The following is a 17,118-nucleotide window of genomic DNA, read 5'->3' as shown; positions in this document are numbered from 1 at the left end:
GTAAACAGGCAAAATGTTGTCTGAAGAATCCAAAGATTTGGATAAGTAATTTATCCAAGAAAGAAATTTTGGAGATGTCTTCAAGTAAATTCTCAGACTGCTGAGATCTAACCTAACTACATCCGAAGACAATTACTGTAATAAAGACCGAGAACAGTTGAGCATGACAAATTATCTTTTTTTTTTTTTAATATTTTATTTATTTATTTGAGAGAGAGAGACAGTGAGAGAGAGCATGAGCAAGGAGAAGGTCAGAGAGAGAAGCAGACTCCCCATGGAGCTGGGAGCCCGATGCGGGACTAGATCCCGGGACTCCAGGATCATGACCTGAGCCGAAGGCAGTCGTCCAACCAACTGAGCCACCCAGGCGTCCCAAGCATGACAAATTATCTTAAAAGATATATATGATGCTTCAAATCTCCAACCCATTCTCATTTTTACTGATTCTTAGTACTTTGAAAAATTCGTTATAAATATTTAAGCTATAAAGAGATGGTAAGAAGTTTCTTCAGTGATTTAAGCAATACACCTAAAATACATAGATACATAGGAGAAGTTTCCTAAAAGGCCCAAAGTATATTCTTGATATGTGACGTATTTTTATCTTCTTTTTTAAGAATTCATTTTGCACATCACTGGATCATACAATATACTTAAGATTGTCTATATTACACATCTGACCAAACAAGTAAGCAGTGTTCTCTCAGGCTGAAAGAATAAGCTAATCTTTAGCAGGTACACAAATAATTATAGGTAAGTTGTGTACTGTCTGAATTCCCAGTTTTTTAAGTTTGTAGTTTTTCCTGAACTTTCTGTGAAAATTAAGGGACACTGATACTATTTGAACCATTTTCATACGTATTTTTAAGTAAGGCTACTACTTCTGTTCAGCATCTTCATATTTTTCAGGTAGCCCATTTTTTTCCTTCTATTTAACTTTGATTCATAGGTAGAATATCTGATATACTCCAATCTCTTCTTTATAATATCCATATAATCTTTTGTCATTGAGTAGAAAACAGGTCCCAAATTTAAGAAGAATTTAGGAGTACCAGGGTGACACAGTCAGGGGTCTGACTCTGGATTTCAGCTCAGGGAATCTGGAACCATTTTCCTTTATCATGTTCTGTATTTCACTTGTCTTGTCATTTGCCTCTTTATTTATCCATCTGATTCTCTGCCTAATTACATTTCAATTATTTGAATTCTGGTTACACCTTTATTTTTATTCTCCTATAAATGAAAAGACCCATGACTTGCACCCTTCCAATAATAACTTACACCTTGACCTTCAAATAATTTTTTCAAGGGGCACCTGGGTGGCAATTAAGTGTGAACTCTTGATTTTCGCTCGGGTCATGATCTCAGGGTCGTGAGATGGAGCCCCATGTCCAGCTCTGCAATGGGTGTGAAGCCTGCTTAAGATTCTCTCTCCCTCTGTCCCTCCCCCGTTCTCTCAAAAAAAAATTTTTTTTTCAAACTACTTGCACATTTGTTTTTTTCAAAATACTTGCATATAGTACATAATATGGAAGTTTGTGGGGAGTGGGAGAAAAAGGTAGTTGTAGCCCTATGTAAATTTTGCAAGTCTATTTAATTATGTGCAGGTATTTTGAAAAAAAAAAGAAAACTTTTTTATTGCATAATAAGTAGTAATTAAACTATTAAACTATCATTGTAATTAAATTATTAGAAAATCAAGTAATGATTTAATACAATAAAAAGCTTAAAATATAAGTCCATAATTACTTAACTTTCCTTTAAAAGTTATGGATTTTATAGAGAGATAAAAACCAACTATCTTTTTTCCAGTGACAGAACTTTTTTAAAAGAATCTAAAGAACACTCTAAGAAAACTGATTCCTAGATTTACTTACCTGAGGGATAACAATATCTGCTAATGCTTTCGAAAGCCTGTATAATTCCATTGTATTTTCTAATTTCAAGGAACCATTATGCTGGACATCATATTTTATACAGTCATATATGTCAGGGATTTTACTAATGTCATATCTTCCATTCTTTGTTTTAAAGTCTTTCTCCAACTTGGACCATCTACGTAGCATAAGCTCTAATGTTTCACTGTGGTAAAGCTGAATATCTAAAACAACATAACAGATGTAGTATTATTAAACTTAGAATCAGATTAAGGGAATACACTAAAAAGCTGATAATTAGAAACTTTTAAAAATTGATAATTAGAAACTTCTTTTAGTGTCAGAGGTAAAACTATTAAGAAAGTAGGGAATGTTATCATAGTTATATACCATTTGCAAGTATTTATTTTGTAGACTTTCAAAGAGTAAATAATTGGCTTAGGACTTGGGTTAAAGAAAAGACCTTCATGTTACACACTTCAATAATCAGAAGAAAAAGAACAACAATTATAATAGGCCTCTCTAAGACTATTTACAATTCTAAATTTTAAGTACCATTCTTTCTTACTAGATTCACAGAACTAACAACAGAATAGACACTCTTTAGCAGAAAGGAACCTTAGAAATTAAACAGTTCAAAGGATTTATTTTTACCGGGAAGAACTCTAGATTTCAAAATTGCTCAAGTTATAACAAAGCTAATATCAGAGTTAGAGCCCAGATCATCTTCCCATATTTGTTTCTGATAAGCTGCCTACTTGCCCATTAACTATATGACAGTGCTACGGGATTTATCAAATAATAATATTTTATTATCTTTTTCATGTTATCATAGAGAAAAGAAACTGTAACCTAGCTATTATTCTTTTGCTGGATGTATGTTCACTCAGACCTAGAAGAGTACGAGGCTTAATTTAAGATTGATGTATCTTGTTTTAAAATGTTTATTTAACTGGATAATAATTTTCATTTGTTTCATGTCCCAAGGAATACATAATATTTACCTGATGATTTGGGATCTTCCATTCGATGTCTGATTTGAGAAGTCAAACTTTGTATCAAGGAATAAACTTTGTCACAGGTTTTCACAGGATTTTTAATTAAATGCATTGATTTAATTAAAGAAATGCTTCCAGATGGAGTAAGCTACAAATGAAGAAAGTAAAAATTTTACATCTAGTTAAGCCTAATTATCCAAGAGAATAACACACAAAATTTTCCAATAGCTGGAGAATAATTCTATATCATAAATTAAGATGACCCCCAAATATAGTAATAAGATCAAGAAGGAAATAAAAATTTCAGAATTTTATGTTAAAAAAATAGTAAATATTAGGCATCATAAGATTACTCACAGAGAAAATTTCGTAGAAGTACTCTCACTTACAATGAAATTTTATTCTAACTTACAGTGACAAATTGCTGACTCAGTATGGTTTTAACCATTCAACATATATTTACATGCAATAACCCTAAGACTCTATCACTATCATTATCTTTTTTCCAGATGAGTTTCTTAACAGAGGTTAAATGACATGCCTAAGATCAAACCAATAGTAGGTCAAGAATGAGAGAAAAATGGGCCTCTGGGTGGCTCAGTGGGTTAAAGTCTCTGCCTTCAGCTTGCGTCATGATCCCAGGATCCTGGGATCAAGCCCCGCATCGGGCTCCCTGCTTGGTGGGGAACCTGCTTCCCCTTCTCTCTCTGCTCGCCTCTCTGCCTACTTGTGATCTCTGTCTGTCAAATAAATAAATAAATAAATAAATCTTTAAAAAAAAAAAAAGAGTGAGAAAAAAAAGCAGGTGATCTGGCTATAGAGCTTGTCCTCTTAATGACCATGCTAATGCTATCATGATGAGATTTTCCTAAGTCAACAAAATCCGTTAGGGACAACATAGTTTCAAATTAGTTTTGATATTTAGCATGGCAAGTTATTTTATCATTAAGAAAGTTTCTTTAAAGTATGTAAATTGAATTTCACTTCTTTTTATTATAAACTAGTTAGTTTGGATCAATCCAATCACTGAAGAAAAGTAAGAATTCTGGGCTAACTTCTGTATTTCTGCTTTAAGGTATCTGAGAAATAGCATAGTAAGAAATTGTGGCAGCCAAACTCATAGGTCAGAGATCCAGAGAATGATCCTGGCATTTAGGTCTATTTTTGTACCAGAGACATTTATTGAGTCTGAATAGATAGCACAGAGGTGGAAAAGAGGTTTAATAGTCTTATTAGGTTAAGAGGACCAAAGTGAAGTACAGTGTTCCCAAAAGTAGAACTCTGGCAAACTATACATTTAAGGTTTGAAAAAGTAAAGATGAATCAGAAGCAAACCAATCCATGACAAAATGCAGACCAGGTTCAAGCGAACTATTGGCTCTGAAAGACCTGTTCTGAAATTGGATTAAGGCAATCCTAGATTGTTGTACCAACAGGTACATGGCAGGAACAAATTAAGAAAGCCATATAGGAAGATGATAATATAATCTTAAGCTAACTTTATTTCCACAAACAAATATGCATCCATTACTCAAGATACTCAGGCACAAAAAAAAAAAAGATAACTCAGGCACAAAAGAAAACAGGACAGTATGAATGCCAATAAGCATAACACACAACAGAAACAGAACCAAAGAGACTCTAGGTATTAGATTTATTAAGAACTAAAAAATGAGGAAAACACTAATTTGTAAAGATACAGGCACCTTATGTCTACCACAGCATTATTTAAAATAGCCAAATAATGGAAGCAGTCCAAGCGTATACATATAGATGACCAGATAAAGGTATGGTGTGTACAAACACACACACACACACACACAGGAATATTATTCAACATGAAAAAGAATAAGATCTTGCCATTTGCAACATAGATAGATGTAAGGAGTACAGTGTTAAGTGAAATAAGTCAGAGAAAGACAAACACCATATGATTTCACTCCTATGTGAAATTTAAGAAACAAAACAAATGAAGAAAAAAGGGACAACCAAAACAGCCACTCTTAACTGAAGAGAACAAATTGATGGTTACCAGAGGGAAGGTAGATGGAAGATGGGTGACTAAGAAGACACTTAATCATGAGGAGTACTGAGTAATGTGTAGAACGTTGAATCTATATTGTAAACCTGAAACTAATAAAACACTGTTAACTGTATTCGAATTAAGAAAGAAAACAAAGAGTAAAAAATTAAACACCTGAAAAATGAGGAAACTTCCTGTGTTCAAAAAGATAAAAGAAAACACTAAAAATAAAAAACTGCAAATGACTGAAAAATAACAAATTCAATATTAAAATAGCAAAAAGAAATTTTAGAATTGAAAAATACGCTGGTTAAATTAAAAGCACATAAAATACAGCCAAAGGCTGATTTAGTAAATTGGAAGACTGGTGAGAAAATTTTATCCATAATAAAGCATAGAGACCAAAGGATAAAAAAAAAAAAAAAACTTTTTTTAAAGGATAAGAGAAGAGAAATTTCTAACAAACATGTATTTAGAGACCCAGAAGAAGGTAAGAAATGCCACATTAAAAGACAAAAATCAAAACCACAAAAACGACTTCCCCAAACTGAAGCCACAGATACAAGAATCCTAATGAACTACTAGCAGAATAAGTAAAAAACAAACAAACAAACAAACAAAAAACGATCTAGGGGCGCCTGGGTGGCTCAGTGGGTTAAAGCCTCTGCCTTCAGCTCCAGCTTCATGATCTCAGGGTCCTGGGACTGAGCCCCACATCTGGCTCTCTGCTCAGCAGGGAGCCTACTTTTCCTTCTCGCTCTGCCTGCTCTTTGCCTACCTCTGATCTCTGTCTGTCAAATAAATAAAAATTTTTTTTTAAATCTTAAAAAAAAAAAGCAATCTACATCTAAACATGTAACAGAATAACTGCTGAAAATCAAAGGCAAAAATGTTAAAAGTGGCCAGAAGGAGTTACTGAAGAATAAAAATTAATTAACTAATTAATTAATTTTTAAAAAGATTATCTTCAAAGGTCTAACAGTAAGATCAACAACTGACTTCTTAAGGGAAATACTAGAAGCTACAAGATGGTCTAACAGTATCTTCAGTGCAATGAAAGAAAATAAACGTTATCCCAGAACTCTATACCCAGTGAAAATATCCTATAGAGTCAAGTTGAGGGGTGCCTGGGTGCCTCAGCTGGTTAAGCATTCTACTCTTGATTTCAGCTCAGGTCATGATCTCAGGGTTGTGAGATTGAGACTCACGTCAGACCCTGCTGCTGGGCATGGAGCCTGCTTAGGATTCTTCCTCTTCCTCTGCCCTTCCCTTACCCTCCCTTTAGAAAAAAAAAAAAAAAATAGTAAAGTTGAAATAAAAACATCTTCAAACAGAAAAGAATTCACCACCAGTAGACTGATACTAACAGAATTAATATAGTTGTTCAGACAGAGGGAAAATGGTCTTAAATGGAAACTATGGACTTCCGAAAGAATAAAAGGTAATTAAAAGGGCAAATGAGAGGCGCCTGGATGGTTCAGTCAGTTAAGCCCCCAACTCAATTTCAGCTCTGTTCTTGATCTCAGGGTCTTAAGCTCAAGCCCCTCCACATCGAGCATGGAGCCTACTAAAACAAATCATAACAAAACAAAATAAAAAACCCAAAAAAGGGCAAATTAATGGATAAATCTAATTAAAAACTCCTTGCATAAAAGAATAACAAAACAACATTGTACAGTTTAAAATACACAAAATTAAACAATATTAAGAGCATACAAGTTACAGGTAGGCAAATGTTACAAGGATTTTAAGGCTTGCTGCTAAATGTATGGTCTCAGAACTAGGCATTGGCACAAACTGGAAGCTTATTAGAAAGCTGAATCGTAGTCCCCATCCCAGATAGGATGAATAAGAATAATCAGATGATTATTATGCAAGTTAACGTTTGCACAATATTTTTCTAGAATCTGTGCATTGTCCAGAGTAAGAGCACCATGTATGTAAACATTTGACTTTAAGAAGTCATAGAAGTGGGGCACCTAGGTGGCTCAATGGGTTAAGCCTCTGCCTTCAGCTCAGGTCATGATCTCAGGATCCTGGGATGGAGCCCCACATCGGGCTCTCTGTTCGGCAGGGAGCCTGCTTCCTTCTCTTTCTCTGCCTGCCTCTCTGCCTACCTGTGATCTCTCTGTCAAATAAATAAATAAAATATTAAAAAGAAAAAGAAAAAAAGTAAGGATAGTAATTATTTCTAGGAGACTGGGAAGAGCTACAATTGAGGAGGGGCACACAGGGTCAGAGGTGTCCCAATGTTCTATTTCTGTATCTGGATGGTGGCTATATGAGTATTTGCTTTCTAATACAACAGGCTGTAAGTTTATGTTTTATATACTTTTCTGTACATGCATGATATTTCACAATGTAAAAGAGTTTGTTTAAACTCACCTTTTCATAGTCTTCAGCTGTAAAATCTCTATCTTTCTGAAGTATTTCATGAAGTCTTGCCTTCACACGTTGCTGACAACTGCTCAAAGAGTCACTGTCACTATCCAAAAGACCATTCATATTTGCACTTTTTACCATCTGAACAAGAATGGGTGTAAGCTCTCCTTCTAGAGCTAAGAGCCCCTAAATATATTGAATAAAGCCAATACAGATTTTAAAATTAGTATGCAAATTAACAGAAAGCATTTTAATAATTATTTTGTTACATGCTGAATTTCACAAGGTATAAGCTAACTATGTGCAATAAATAAACTGTTAATAATATAGCCCATCACCATTTCAGGGCCTGAGTTTGAAATTTCAAATTTAGAATTTTTAAACATTGCCTTAGCAAAAATCTTTTAAAATGTAATATTAGATGACATTCCTAGTAATTCTAAAAAACATTTATACCTTTGCAAAAGCAGCTGCAGTCATCTGTACTCGTCCCTCATCAGAAGCATATATTTTGAGGTCATGTCGGTAGGTACTATGTAATCTAAGTAAACCACAACCAGGAAATCCTGCATAATCTCCTGAAAATAAATACTCAAATCACTTAAGCTATATTTTTGTCTCACTATATTTCTATAAATATTTAATAACATCACAAAATAAATGAAGATTTGGAAACATAATGCATAGATTTAACCAAATTAAAGAAACGACAAGATTTACCTTGACCTCCAGGATACATACACCTGAAAGCTCTTCCAAGTTCTTCAGCCTGGACCCTGCCTGCAGGAGTTAGTTCTCCTCCCCATTTTAGAACCAAAAGTAAGGATGGTTCTTCTCTTCGGCTGTCTAAGACACATGTGAATAGATAGAGGCAAATGTCAAGTTTGTTTCTTTTAAAGAGACATATTATCAAGATTAATTTTTTCTTTGTTCTCTCTTCTGCAATGAAATATAACTTTTATCTAAATTATCTTTTCCTTGGAACATATACCTGTCTGTAAGGCTTTTGTTTCTTTCAGGAATACTCTTCGCTCCTTCAGTTAAAATCTTACTCAAATTTCAAAATCTCTTCCATACTTTACGGAGAAGGCTCTTAGTTTTCTGAAAGAAGTATTGCTTCTACCTTCCCTGCTATCATAGTGACAGGACACCAATAAGATTTGCCCAATATATTTAATTTAGTTGTGCTAGCAATGTTAGATTAAGAGCTCCCTGACCACAGGATCAAGATCTTGTCTTTGTATCAAAAGTCTCACATAAAAGGTAATGCTACCTGAAGTGAAGATGTATACATTTTTATGATGAGAAATTAATGATCTGCATAATTTTAGGAAGACATGAGATGAGAAAACCTAAAATTTATTATAATTTAAGTTTATGAATGATTTATACAATAAAATGTAGCCAAGAGCACCTTTTTAAATTTGGAATTGCACAATCTCTTTATGTTCCTTACCAAAGATTTTTCTCAGATATTAGTGGAAGTTCCACAAGCAAATGAGTTTCTATACTTAATTCATCTGCCCTTTATCATGTCCTAAAATCTGTATTGGGCTACAGAAACAAAGGTAATTTTAAAATAAGCAATAGAGGGCACCTCGGTGGTTCAGTCAGTTTGGCATCCGCCTTCAGCTCAGGTCATGATCCTAGGGTTCTGGGATCCAGGCCCCTCGTTGGGCTCTCTGCTCAGGGGAGAGCCTGCTTCTTCCTCTCCCTCTGCCACCTCCCTGGATCTTACACTTTTCCTCTGTCTCTCTCTCTGTCTCTCTCTCTCTCAAATAAATGAATAAAATCTTAAAAAAAATAAATTAATTAAAATAAATAAATTTTAGAAATAAAAATAAGCAATAGTAGTGCTAAAAAAATTAATGTTGATTCATTAAAAGTGATAGAAATCAACCTTTGTCTTGGGATTAGATAGTAGCTGTGTTTATTACACAGGCCAATATTAATTTATGGAAGGAAAATTAATTAACAGACTTTTTCAATCACAGTTATTTACTGAATTTTTTTATCACAAACATTAAATAAAAGAAATTAATCTGTATTGCTATTAATCACAAGTGTGACAAAACAGCAACATGTCAAATTTTAAAAATAAATTTATTAAAGATCAACATAATCAAATTTGTGCTTTCATTTAAGATAATCATTACTTCAATTTATGCTACTATAAATAATGACATTGAGAATATTCCCAAAGATCAATCTTTCCCTGAATATCTAACAACTTCCTTGGGATCGGTTCTTCTTTTTATTCCCCCAAGATTTTATTTATTTATTTGAGAGAGAGAGCAGGAGACAGGAGAAGGTCAGAGGGAGAAGCTGACTCCCTGTGGAGCTGGGAACCCAATATAGGACTGGATCCAGACACTCTGGAATCATGAGTTGAGCCAAAGGCAGTTGCTTAATCTACCGAGCCACCCAGGCGCCTAAGATTCTTCTAAGCAGAATTAAGATCAATTCATATGAACATTTTCTGAGTTTCTTTTTTTTTAATTTTTTTTTATTTTTATTTATTTGACAGAGAGAGATCACAAGTAGGCAGAGAGAGAGGAGGAAGCAGGCTCCATGCTGAGCAGAGAGCCTGATGCGGGACTCGATCCCAGGACCCTGAGATCATGACCTGAGCCGAAGGCAGCGGCTTAACCCACTGAGCCACCCAGGCGCCCCATTTTCTGAGTTTCTAATATATACTGCCAAATAACTTTTCAAAGAGTTACGTCAATTTATACTCCAATCAATAGACTGAAATATACTCACACTTCTCATTAACATTCTTTATCACCGATTTGACAAAGAATAAGAAAACACTTTGCTAGTGTGATATGCAAAAGTAGTTACTACTATTATTATCATTATTTTATTGGGCATCTATACTCCTCTATGAAATGGCTTCTCTAACCCCTGCCCATTTTTCTTTTAAAAGGTAAATGAATTTATGGAGTTTTATGCTGACTACTTTTAGAGACTGACCTTCTTTAAATACTTATTCTGACTTTTTCAGTGGAGGAAAACAGCTATATCAGAAACACTTTCATTATGTACTTTTTTAGTTTTCTTGTACTTTTTGAGCTTTCTTCCTGTATACTCTGTCCTCTTTTACCAAAAGAGGAAGAAAGGAATCCATTAAGTAACATCTAGTCATAAATAAACTTTCTGAAACAATCCCAGAGTAAAAAGGAAGTCCGAAGCAGTTTCTAAAACAATAAAATCTATCCTTGAAGGATCAAGAATAAAATCTATCCTTTACTTAAAATATAGTTAGGGAAAGTTAACAAAACTCTACTTTATTTTTTCCTTTATTCAGCATGTCAGTCCCTAAATTATTACACTCAAGAGGGCCCGAAGGTCATCAAATGAGTAATTAAGTCCCTACACATAATTAAAACACAATAGACATTAATAGTGATATACCTTCTTCTTCACTAGATGTTTTAGGACAACCATGAGGGAGATAAGTTAATTGGACTTTACGATTTATTCCAGAAAAATGGCCATACCTGAAAAACAAACAACAAGCAAAACAAATAACATTTAGTAAGTATTCAATGCAATCTCCTAAAGAAAAATTACACCCATCTAGAGAAAACTAAAAATACATATTAATGTACCTTTCTATTTGTAATTAATTGCTGAATTCTCTAACATATCCTACAGAAAATCTCCATAAAATAGATACTCATTTTAATCACATTAAAAATGAAAATACAAAAAGGTTTCTCTACAAAACTCAGACAATTTTGAAGAGATAAATAAGTATAAAAATATAAAAAAATAAATGTATGGGTATCTAAAGGAAATAAAATTCTAAGTGGTCAAATATGTAAAGTTTATAATAGGCATACCGGTGTTATCAATTTCACTTGACTAAAACAGCTCAAAATTGTTTTTTAATTTAACAACATTTAATCAGTGGTCATGTTAGCAATTTGGCTTTCATCCTAAGTAGTACTTCATAAAATATCCAAATTCTTCTCATCAAAATGAAAAGTAAAACTAAAATAATAACCTTCAAAACAACCATCTATTTTCTCACTGGTACAAATAAAAATCTCACTAGACCTTCACTAATTTCTCTTCAGATTCAGCAATAAATTACAAAAAGATTAAACTGTAAAGGAAATTTAACAAACTCATATATTAAAAAAAGAACACAGCAAGTAATTATCAAAGTTAAGGGTTTCAGAAAGATTCTCACATTTCTAATACAGTCTTAAGTTGTTCAAGTTTTGACTTGTTTTCTTCAATTTCAGAATCATTATTTTGCCCCAGCTCCATAAGAAGTTGTCGGGCAATGTCCAGCACTTCCTATAAAATAATAAAGAACTGAATTTTTATGTAACATTGCCATTAGCAATTTAAAACCAACAAGAAATAAAATGCACTTGCCTGTAATTGTTTTGGCTTTTTGAGTTTTAATTTCCCCGATTTGTATCCATCACACTTTTCAAAAAGATCAAAAAATCTTATAAAAAAAGACAGCACAGTTAGTCCTTTGCAATAATTAGTACTAATACCATATACTTACACAAACCACTTATAATGAAGATATGGGACTCGGGTCTATGGATTTCAAATACTGTGTGTTCTCTTTCACTATAGAAGGTTGCTCCTCCACCCTGGGCAATAAAACTCACTATTCTCCTTAGCACATCAAACTCACAATCACTAGATTATTTTTTTAAGTTTTCTCATGATGGAAACTGAGTATATGATTGTAATACTAAGTATTACATTCTCTGAAGTGACTGCATACCCATACATATTAAAAATAATAATTTATTTTTAATATAATATATATTATATATAATAAATATATTATTTATTATAATATATATAATATATTATATTATTATATATATAATATATAATATATTTATTGGCTCAAGTTTTCAAATTTTATTATTTCCAAATTTTATTATTTCCAATTCAAATACTGAAGAGAAATAAGATAAACTTCCATTCTACTAATTTTCTTCTAGAAGGTTGAGAGGTTAAAGACTCATAGAAACCAATGAAGAGAATAACAAACTAAGATTAAACAGAATACCTTAGAATGTCTATGCCTTTCCAGCAGTAAACGAAAGTCAGACCATAATAATTAACATAATAATTTTCAGATGCTGATACACACAGTTATTTTACATGGATTTTCACTACATCCAGCAGTTTAAATTAATGGCCAAGAAATGGGAAAACAGATTTTTCTATAAGATGTGTTAATCAAATCAGCTAATCACCTATCAGAAATCTTAAATTATTCCTCCTAAAACATACTTTTGATGCCTCACTTCCATTTTCATTTTTTGTTTTGGTGTTCGATCCCCATGACGTATCACAGCTATGACACATCTAAGTTCCATCCTAAAATTAAAAAAAAAAAAATGCTTTCAATTTTCTAACAAAGTTTTCTGTTAAATAATTCAGACTAATACAACATCTCATTATTTGTTTAGAGCTACCTTTTACATTTGAGAGCTTTCCTATGAAGAACAGTATTCATAACAACCAGTTGATTTTATCAAATTCAATCTTAAGATTTTTAGAAGCTGGAGGGGGAGTAATATGAAGCTTTACATTAGCTTCCTCTCTAGAGATGGTTATGCTCACACTGGGATAAAAGTAAACAAACGGCAATCCTGGAACTTCATGAAATACTTGTTCTGTAGCATAGATCATTATGGACTGAGATTTCATTAAATCAAAGCAAAATAATGCTTTACTTTATAGCTACTATATTTATTTTGCCCTTGTAAGAACAGAACAGGTATTCAAACTCAAATTACTAGAAGATAACACAGTCTTAGAAAGAACGCTAGGGTATACTTTAGCATGTGCCAAACTGTAAGCCACAGAATACAACCCTAGAGGATTTTAATAAGTTACCTAAAAAATGTTATGCTAAATAGTTTGAGAATACTGGTTTTAAAACATTATAAATGTTTTTTTGTCCCCCCTACCCAACCAGGATTTCTCAGAATTTTTAACATGCTAATGTAAATGTCTAAGCTGTCAATATGAAGCATTTGGTCAACTCACCTGAGTAGCAGGTGAGTTTCAAGCAGTAATTTTCACTAGGAGAATGTTATGAGACACTCTGGCAATATTGGTCTAATTAATTTACTTCAAGACATACCTGTATATTTTTTCTGTACACACTCAGAAGTTGTAAAACCATCAACTATGAACCTTTAAGTGACATACCTGTTGGCACCTCATTTATTTTTATGTCTTAATTCAATAGTTCTATAACTATCTAAGCATTTTTCAGAAATTTTTCCCCACAGAATTTTATTTTTAACAATATAAAAGATTTTTAGTCTAGGTGGACCCCGCAAAAGCATGTAATCTATTTCTCCATCTGCCAAGTGAATCATATGAAAACATACACAGCAAAGTGTCCAGTAACCATCAGAAATTTAATCTCTATTGTAACAGCAGAGATCGATATACAAAACCACACAAATTTCTAAAAGAAAATATTCAAACTTACATAGTTCCAGATGTAGTTGGTACAATTGGGATATCTTCAGCTTCTAAGGGTATTGACCAGGGGATATGAAATTGCGGAGCAAGCTCTCTCATTACAATATTGCTTTGATTAAAAAAAACAAAAACAAACTAGAAATTAGTTCATTTTAAGACAAAACTCAGTATTTAATGACTAATAATACAGAATCATAAAAGTTACGGTCAAACTAGTGATTCTGTGATTATAGCACATAAAAAGTAACTCAAAGTATCAATCCTGATTAAAACAAATATTAGCAGTTCTAAACTGGTACATTAGAACACACTGAAGAAACGCTATAAATTTGGAATTACTGGGCGCCTGGGTGGCTCAGTTATTAAGGGTCTGCCTCTGCTCAGGTCATGATCTCAGGGTACTAGGATCGAGCCCCGCTTCAGGCTCTCTACTCAGCGAGAAGCCTGCTTCTCCCTCTCCCACTCCCACTGCTTGTGTTCCCTCTTTTACTATCTCTCTGTCAAATAAATAAAATCTTTAAAAAAAAATTGGAATTATTTATTATTTACATTAGTTTCAAAGTATAAATCACACTGGAGTCAAATCACTATAACTGCATTATATCCACTCAAAGATAAATTCTGAAAACAAAGATTGTCTCTTCTTTATGGCCACAGGTCATTTCTTTTTTTTTTTTTAGATTTTATTTATTTATTTAGAGAGTGTGTGTGAAAGAAGGGGGGAGGGGCAGAGGGAGGAGAAAATCCCCAACAGGCTCCCCACTGAGCATGGAGCCCTACATGGAGCTCAATCTCAGGACCCTGAGACCTGACCTGGGCCAAAACCAAGAATTGGAAGCTCCAACAACTGAGCCACACAGGTGCCCCAAGGGTCCTTTCTTACTTGTTAATCGCTTTTGAAATTATTCTAAATACCATGGCTCTTTTTAAACAAATATCCATTATATTTTACTAATAGGGTTAACAATAATTTTATAATTACATGTTAAGTAATTATAAAACATTTTTTGTCTTGTTTCAATTCAGCATTCATGCTAAAATTTAGTAAGCTCCCCCAAATTTCACCTTAAGGGTCAGTTCCCCAATCTTTAAAATATATTATAAAAGCAGACTCCAATTACGACAATACATGTTTTAAATTTATTTTTATTAACATATAATATATTATTTGCTTCAGGGGTACAGGTCTGTGAGTCATCAGTCTTACACAATTCACAGCACTCACCATAACACATACCCTCCCCAATGTCCATAACCCAATCACCCTATCCCCCCCCCCCAGCAACCCTCAGTTTGTTTCCTGAAATTAACAGTCTCTTATGGTTTGTCTCCCTCCCTGGTCCCATCGTGTTTCGTTTTTTTCTCTCCCTTCCCCCCAGGACCCCCTTGTCCTGCCTCTCAAATTCCTCATATCAGAGAGATCATATGATAATTATGACAATACATTTTAAAATGTAAGTTTCTTAAGCCTTTGTCATATATACTTTGAAACGGTTTAAAAATATGTCTTGTGAATCTTCTAAATCAAGGTACAAGAAAATAGTTCAAAGAAAATAAAAATCGCATTTCTACATGTAGTAATTTCTTTTGGGTTCACTTGATAATCTCTTGTGACTATCTTTAAGTGGCATGTAATGGTAGAAAACAGTTATCATTCAAAAGAACTCTAAATTCCAAATATTTCTATTCTAATCCAGTTACTTATTTCATGAATATTCATTTTATAACTCCAAGTAAGAAAATGAAACCTTTTCAACTGTACTCATATACCAAAAACTTGCAAAACAAAGTAACCTAATAAATTAGCTGTAATAATCACTGCATGGGGCACCTGGGTGGCTCAGTGGGTTAAGCCTCTGCCTTCAGCTCAGGTCATGATCCCGGGGTCCTGGGATTGAGCCCCACATTGGACTCTCTGCTAGGCGGGGAGCCCGCTCCCCCCCCCCTCTCTGCCTGCCTCTCTGCCTACTTGTGATCTCTCTGTCAAATTAAAAAAAAAAAAATCTTAAAAAAAAAAATCACTGCATAGCACTTCTAAATCTTTAAGTTAAAGTATCTTTAAGCCATCATCTATCCTGGCCATAAATCACTCCCCCTTTGATAACCCGAAGTATAACTCAGGATTTGGTGTAGTTCTTTGGGGAATGTCATTTTATGAACATTGATTTTTATTCTAGAGTGCTTTCAGGACCCTGATCATTTGATGTTTGCAATTATTTAGTTTCTGAATAGCTAGTATGCGTTAGCTGTAACAAAGGTAAAGAGGAGAAATGTAAAGAAAAATTCTTACCCAAGTATTTTTGCACAATCATCATAATACTTCATGGAATTTTTCACAAAACTGAAGCCATTGACATCACAGACATAAGACTGTCCATTGGCCCGTAACAAATCAAAACCACAGACTGTTTGCTATTTAAAATAAATTATATTTAAAAAGTTACATTTGAATTAGGATCCACAGTTTTTCAGTCTTACAATGTATCAAATTTTATAAATGCCTAAAAATTTACTACTGATTATTAGTTAATTTCATAGTAATAAATGAAATTACCCATCTCTAACCTGAGTACTCTGAAAATATATAAAACATACCATATGACCATTTGAGTTCCCCCATGAAATAAATATAGAACCAAAATGTATAAGAGATTAGAGAGGCCAAAAAATAACATACTATTATAAGATGTTCTTCAAGTAACACTTAATTAAAAAACAAGAGTAACAGTTTTTCAAAGCTTTGTTAAATTTTGTCATAGTAGAAATTCTACTGCTTTAATCCAAAAATGCATAAAGGAAAACAGTTTTGAAGATATGTCCCAGAGGAAACATCCAATTACCCCTATGAATCTTTTTTTTTAATGAGATTTTATTTTTAAGCAATCTCTACACCCAATGGGGGGTTCAAACTCCAACCCTGAAATCAAGAGTTGCAGGCTCTACCAACTGAACCAGCCAGGTGCTCTGCCCTCTGAATATTTTACACCCTGACAACTATATCCTTGTGAGCACCTGAAATACATTTATTTTATTCGGGAGAAGGAAACAGTTGTAAGGCTCCTGCTCAGGCTCCTGAAATTTTCTATGTTCTGCATCTTATATTCAAATTATCACATACCAGTATAATGGGATTTTAAGTCATGTCTTTTGGAATCCTGGTATTACAAAATTAAAACAATTTATATAAAGCTATTAAAATGTATTTATAGACAAATATTCCTTTCACAAAAGTGACTTCAATATATTAAGACATAAAGGATTATTTAATAACCAGTAATACACTAGTCTTTACATTATATACCCAAGACAAGACTTCAAAAGGTAAAGTTTATCCTTTAAAAGATCAGGT

General features: G+C 33.3%; 1 protein-coding gene across 2 annotated transcripts in view; it reads right to left on the bottom strand.

The window, feature by feature from the left end:
* Positions 1 to 17,118, bottom strand: part of PPIP5K2 (diphosphoinositol pentakisphosphate kinase 2) — a 73,696-nt gene that overhangs the window by 36,133 nt on the left and 20,445 nt on the right. For both annotated transcript variants that reach the window (XM_059418322.1, XM_059418323.1), the window contains 11 exons: positions 16,060 to 16,181; positions 13,777 to 13,878; positions 12,561 to 12,647; positions 11,673 to 11,748; positions 11,482 to 11,591; positions 10,698 to 10,783; positions 8,001 to 8,126; positions 7,737 to 7,858; positions 7,284 to 7,466; positions 2,882 to 3,023; positions 1,878 to 2,101 (listed from right to left, as the gene is read on the bottom strand). In XM_059418322.1, coding sequence (XP_059274305.1) covers positions 1,878 to 2,101; positions 2,882 to 3,023; positions 7,284 to 7,466; positions 7,737 to 7,858; positions 8,001 to 8,126; positions 10,698 to 10,783; positions 11,482 to 11,591; positions 11,673 to 11,748; positions 12,561 to 12,647; positions 13,777 to 13,878; positions 16,060 to 16,181 — 1,380 coding nt within the window. The remainder of the gene's footprint in view (positions 1 to 1,877; positions 2,102 to 2,881; positions 3,024 to 7,283; positions 7,467 to 7,736; positions 7,859 to 8,000; positions 8,127 to 10,697; positions 10,784 to 11,481; positions 11,592 to 11,672; positions 11,749 to 12,560; positions 12,648 to 13,776; positions 13,879 to 16,059; positions 16,182 to 17,118) is intronic.

The sequence above is a fragment of the Mustela nigripes genome, chromosome 12 (assembly GCF_022355385.1).
Source record: "Mustela nigripes isolate SB6536 chromosome 12, MUSNIG.SB6536, whole genome shotgun sequence".
Classification (NCBI taxonomy): domain Eukaryota; kingdom Metazoa; phylum Chordata; class Mammalia; order Carnivora; family Mustelidae; genus Mustela; species Mustela nigripes.
The sequence above is the reverse complement of the archived record's forward strand: the minus strand, read 5'-3'. Positions and strand labels throughout refer to the sequence as shown.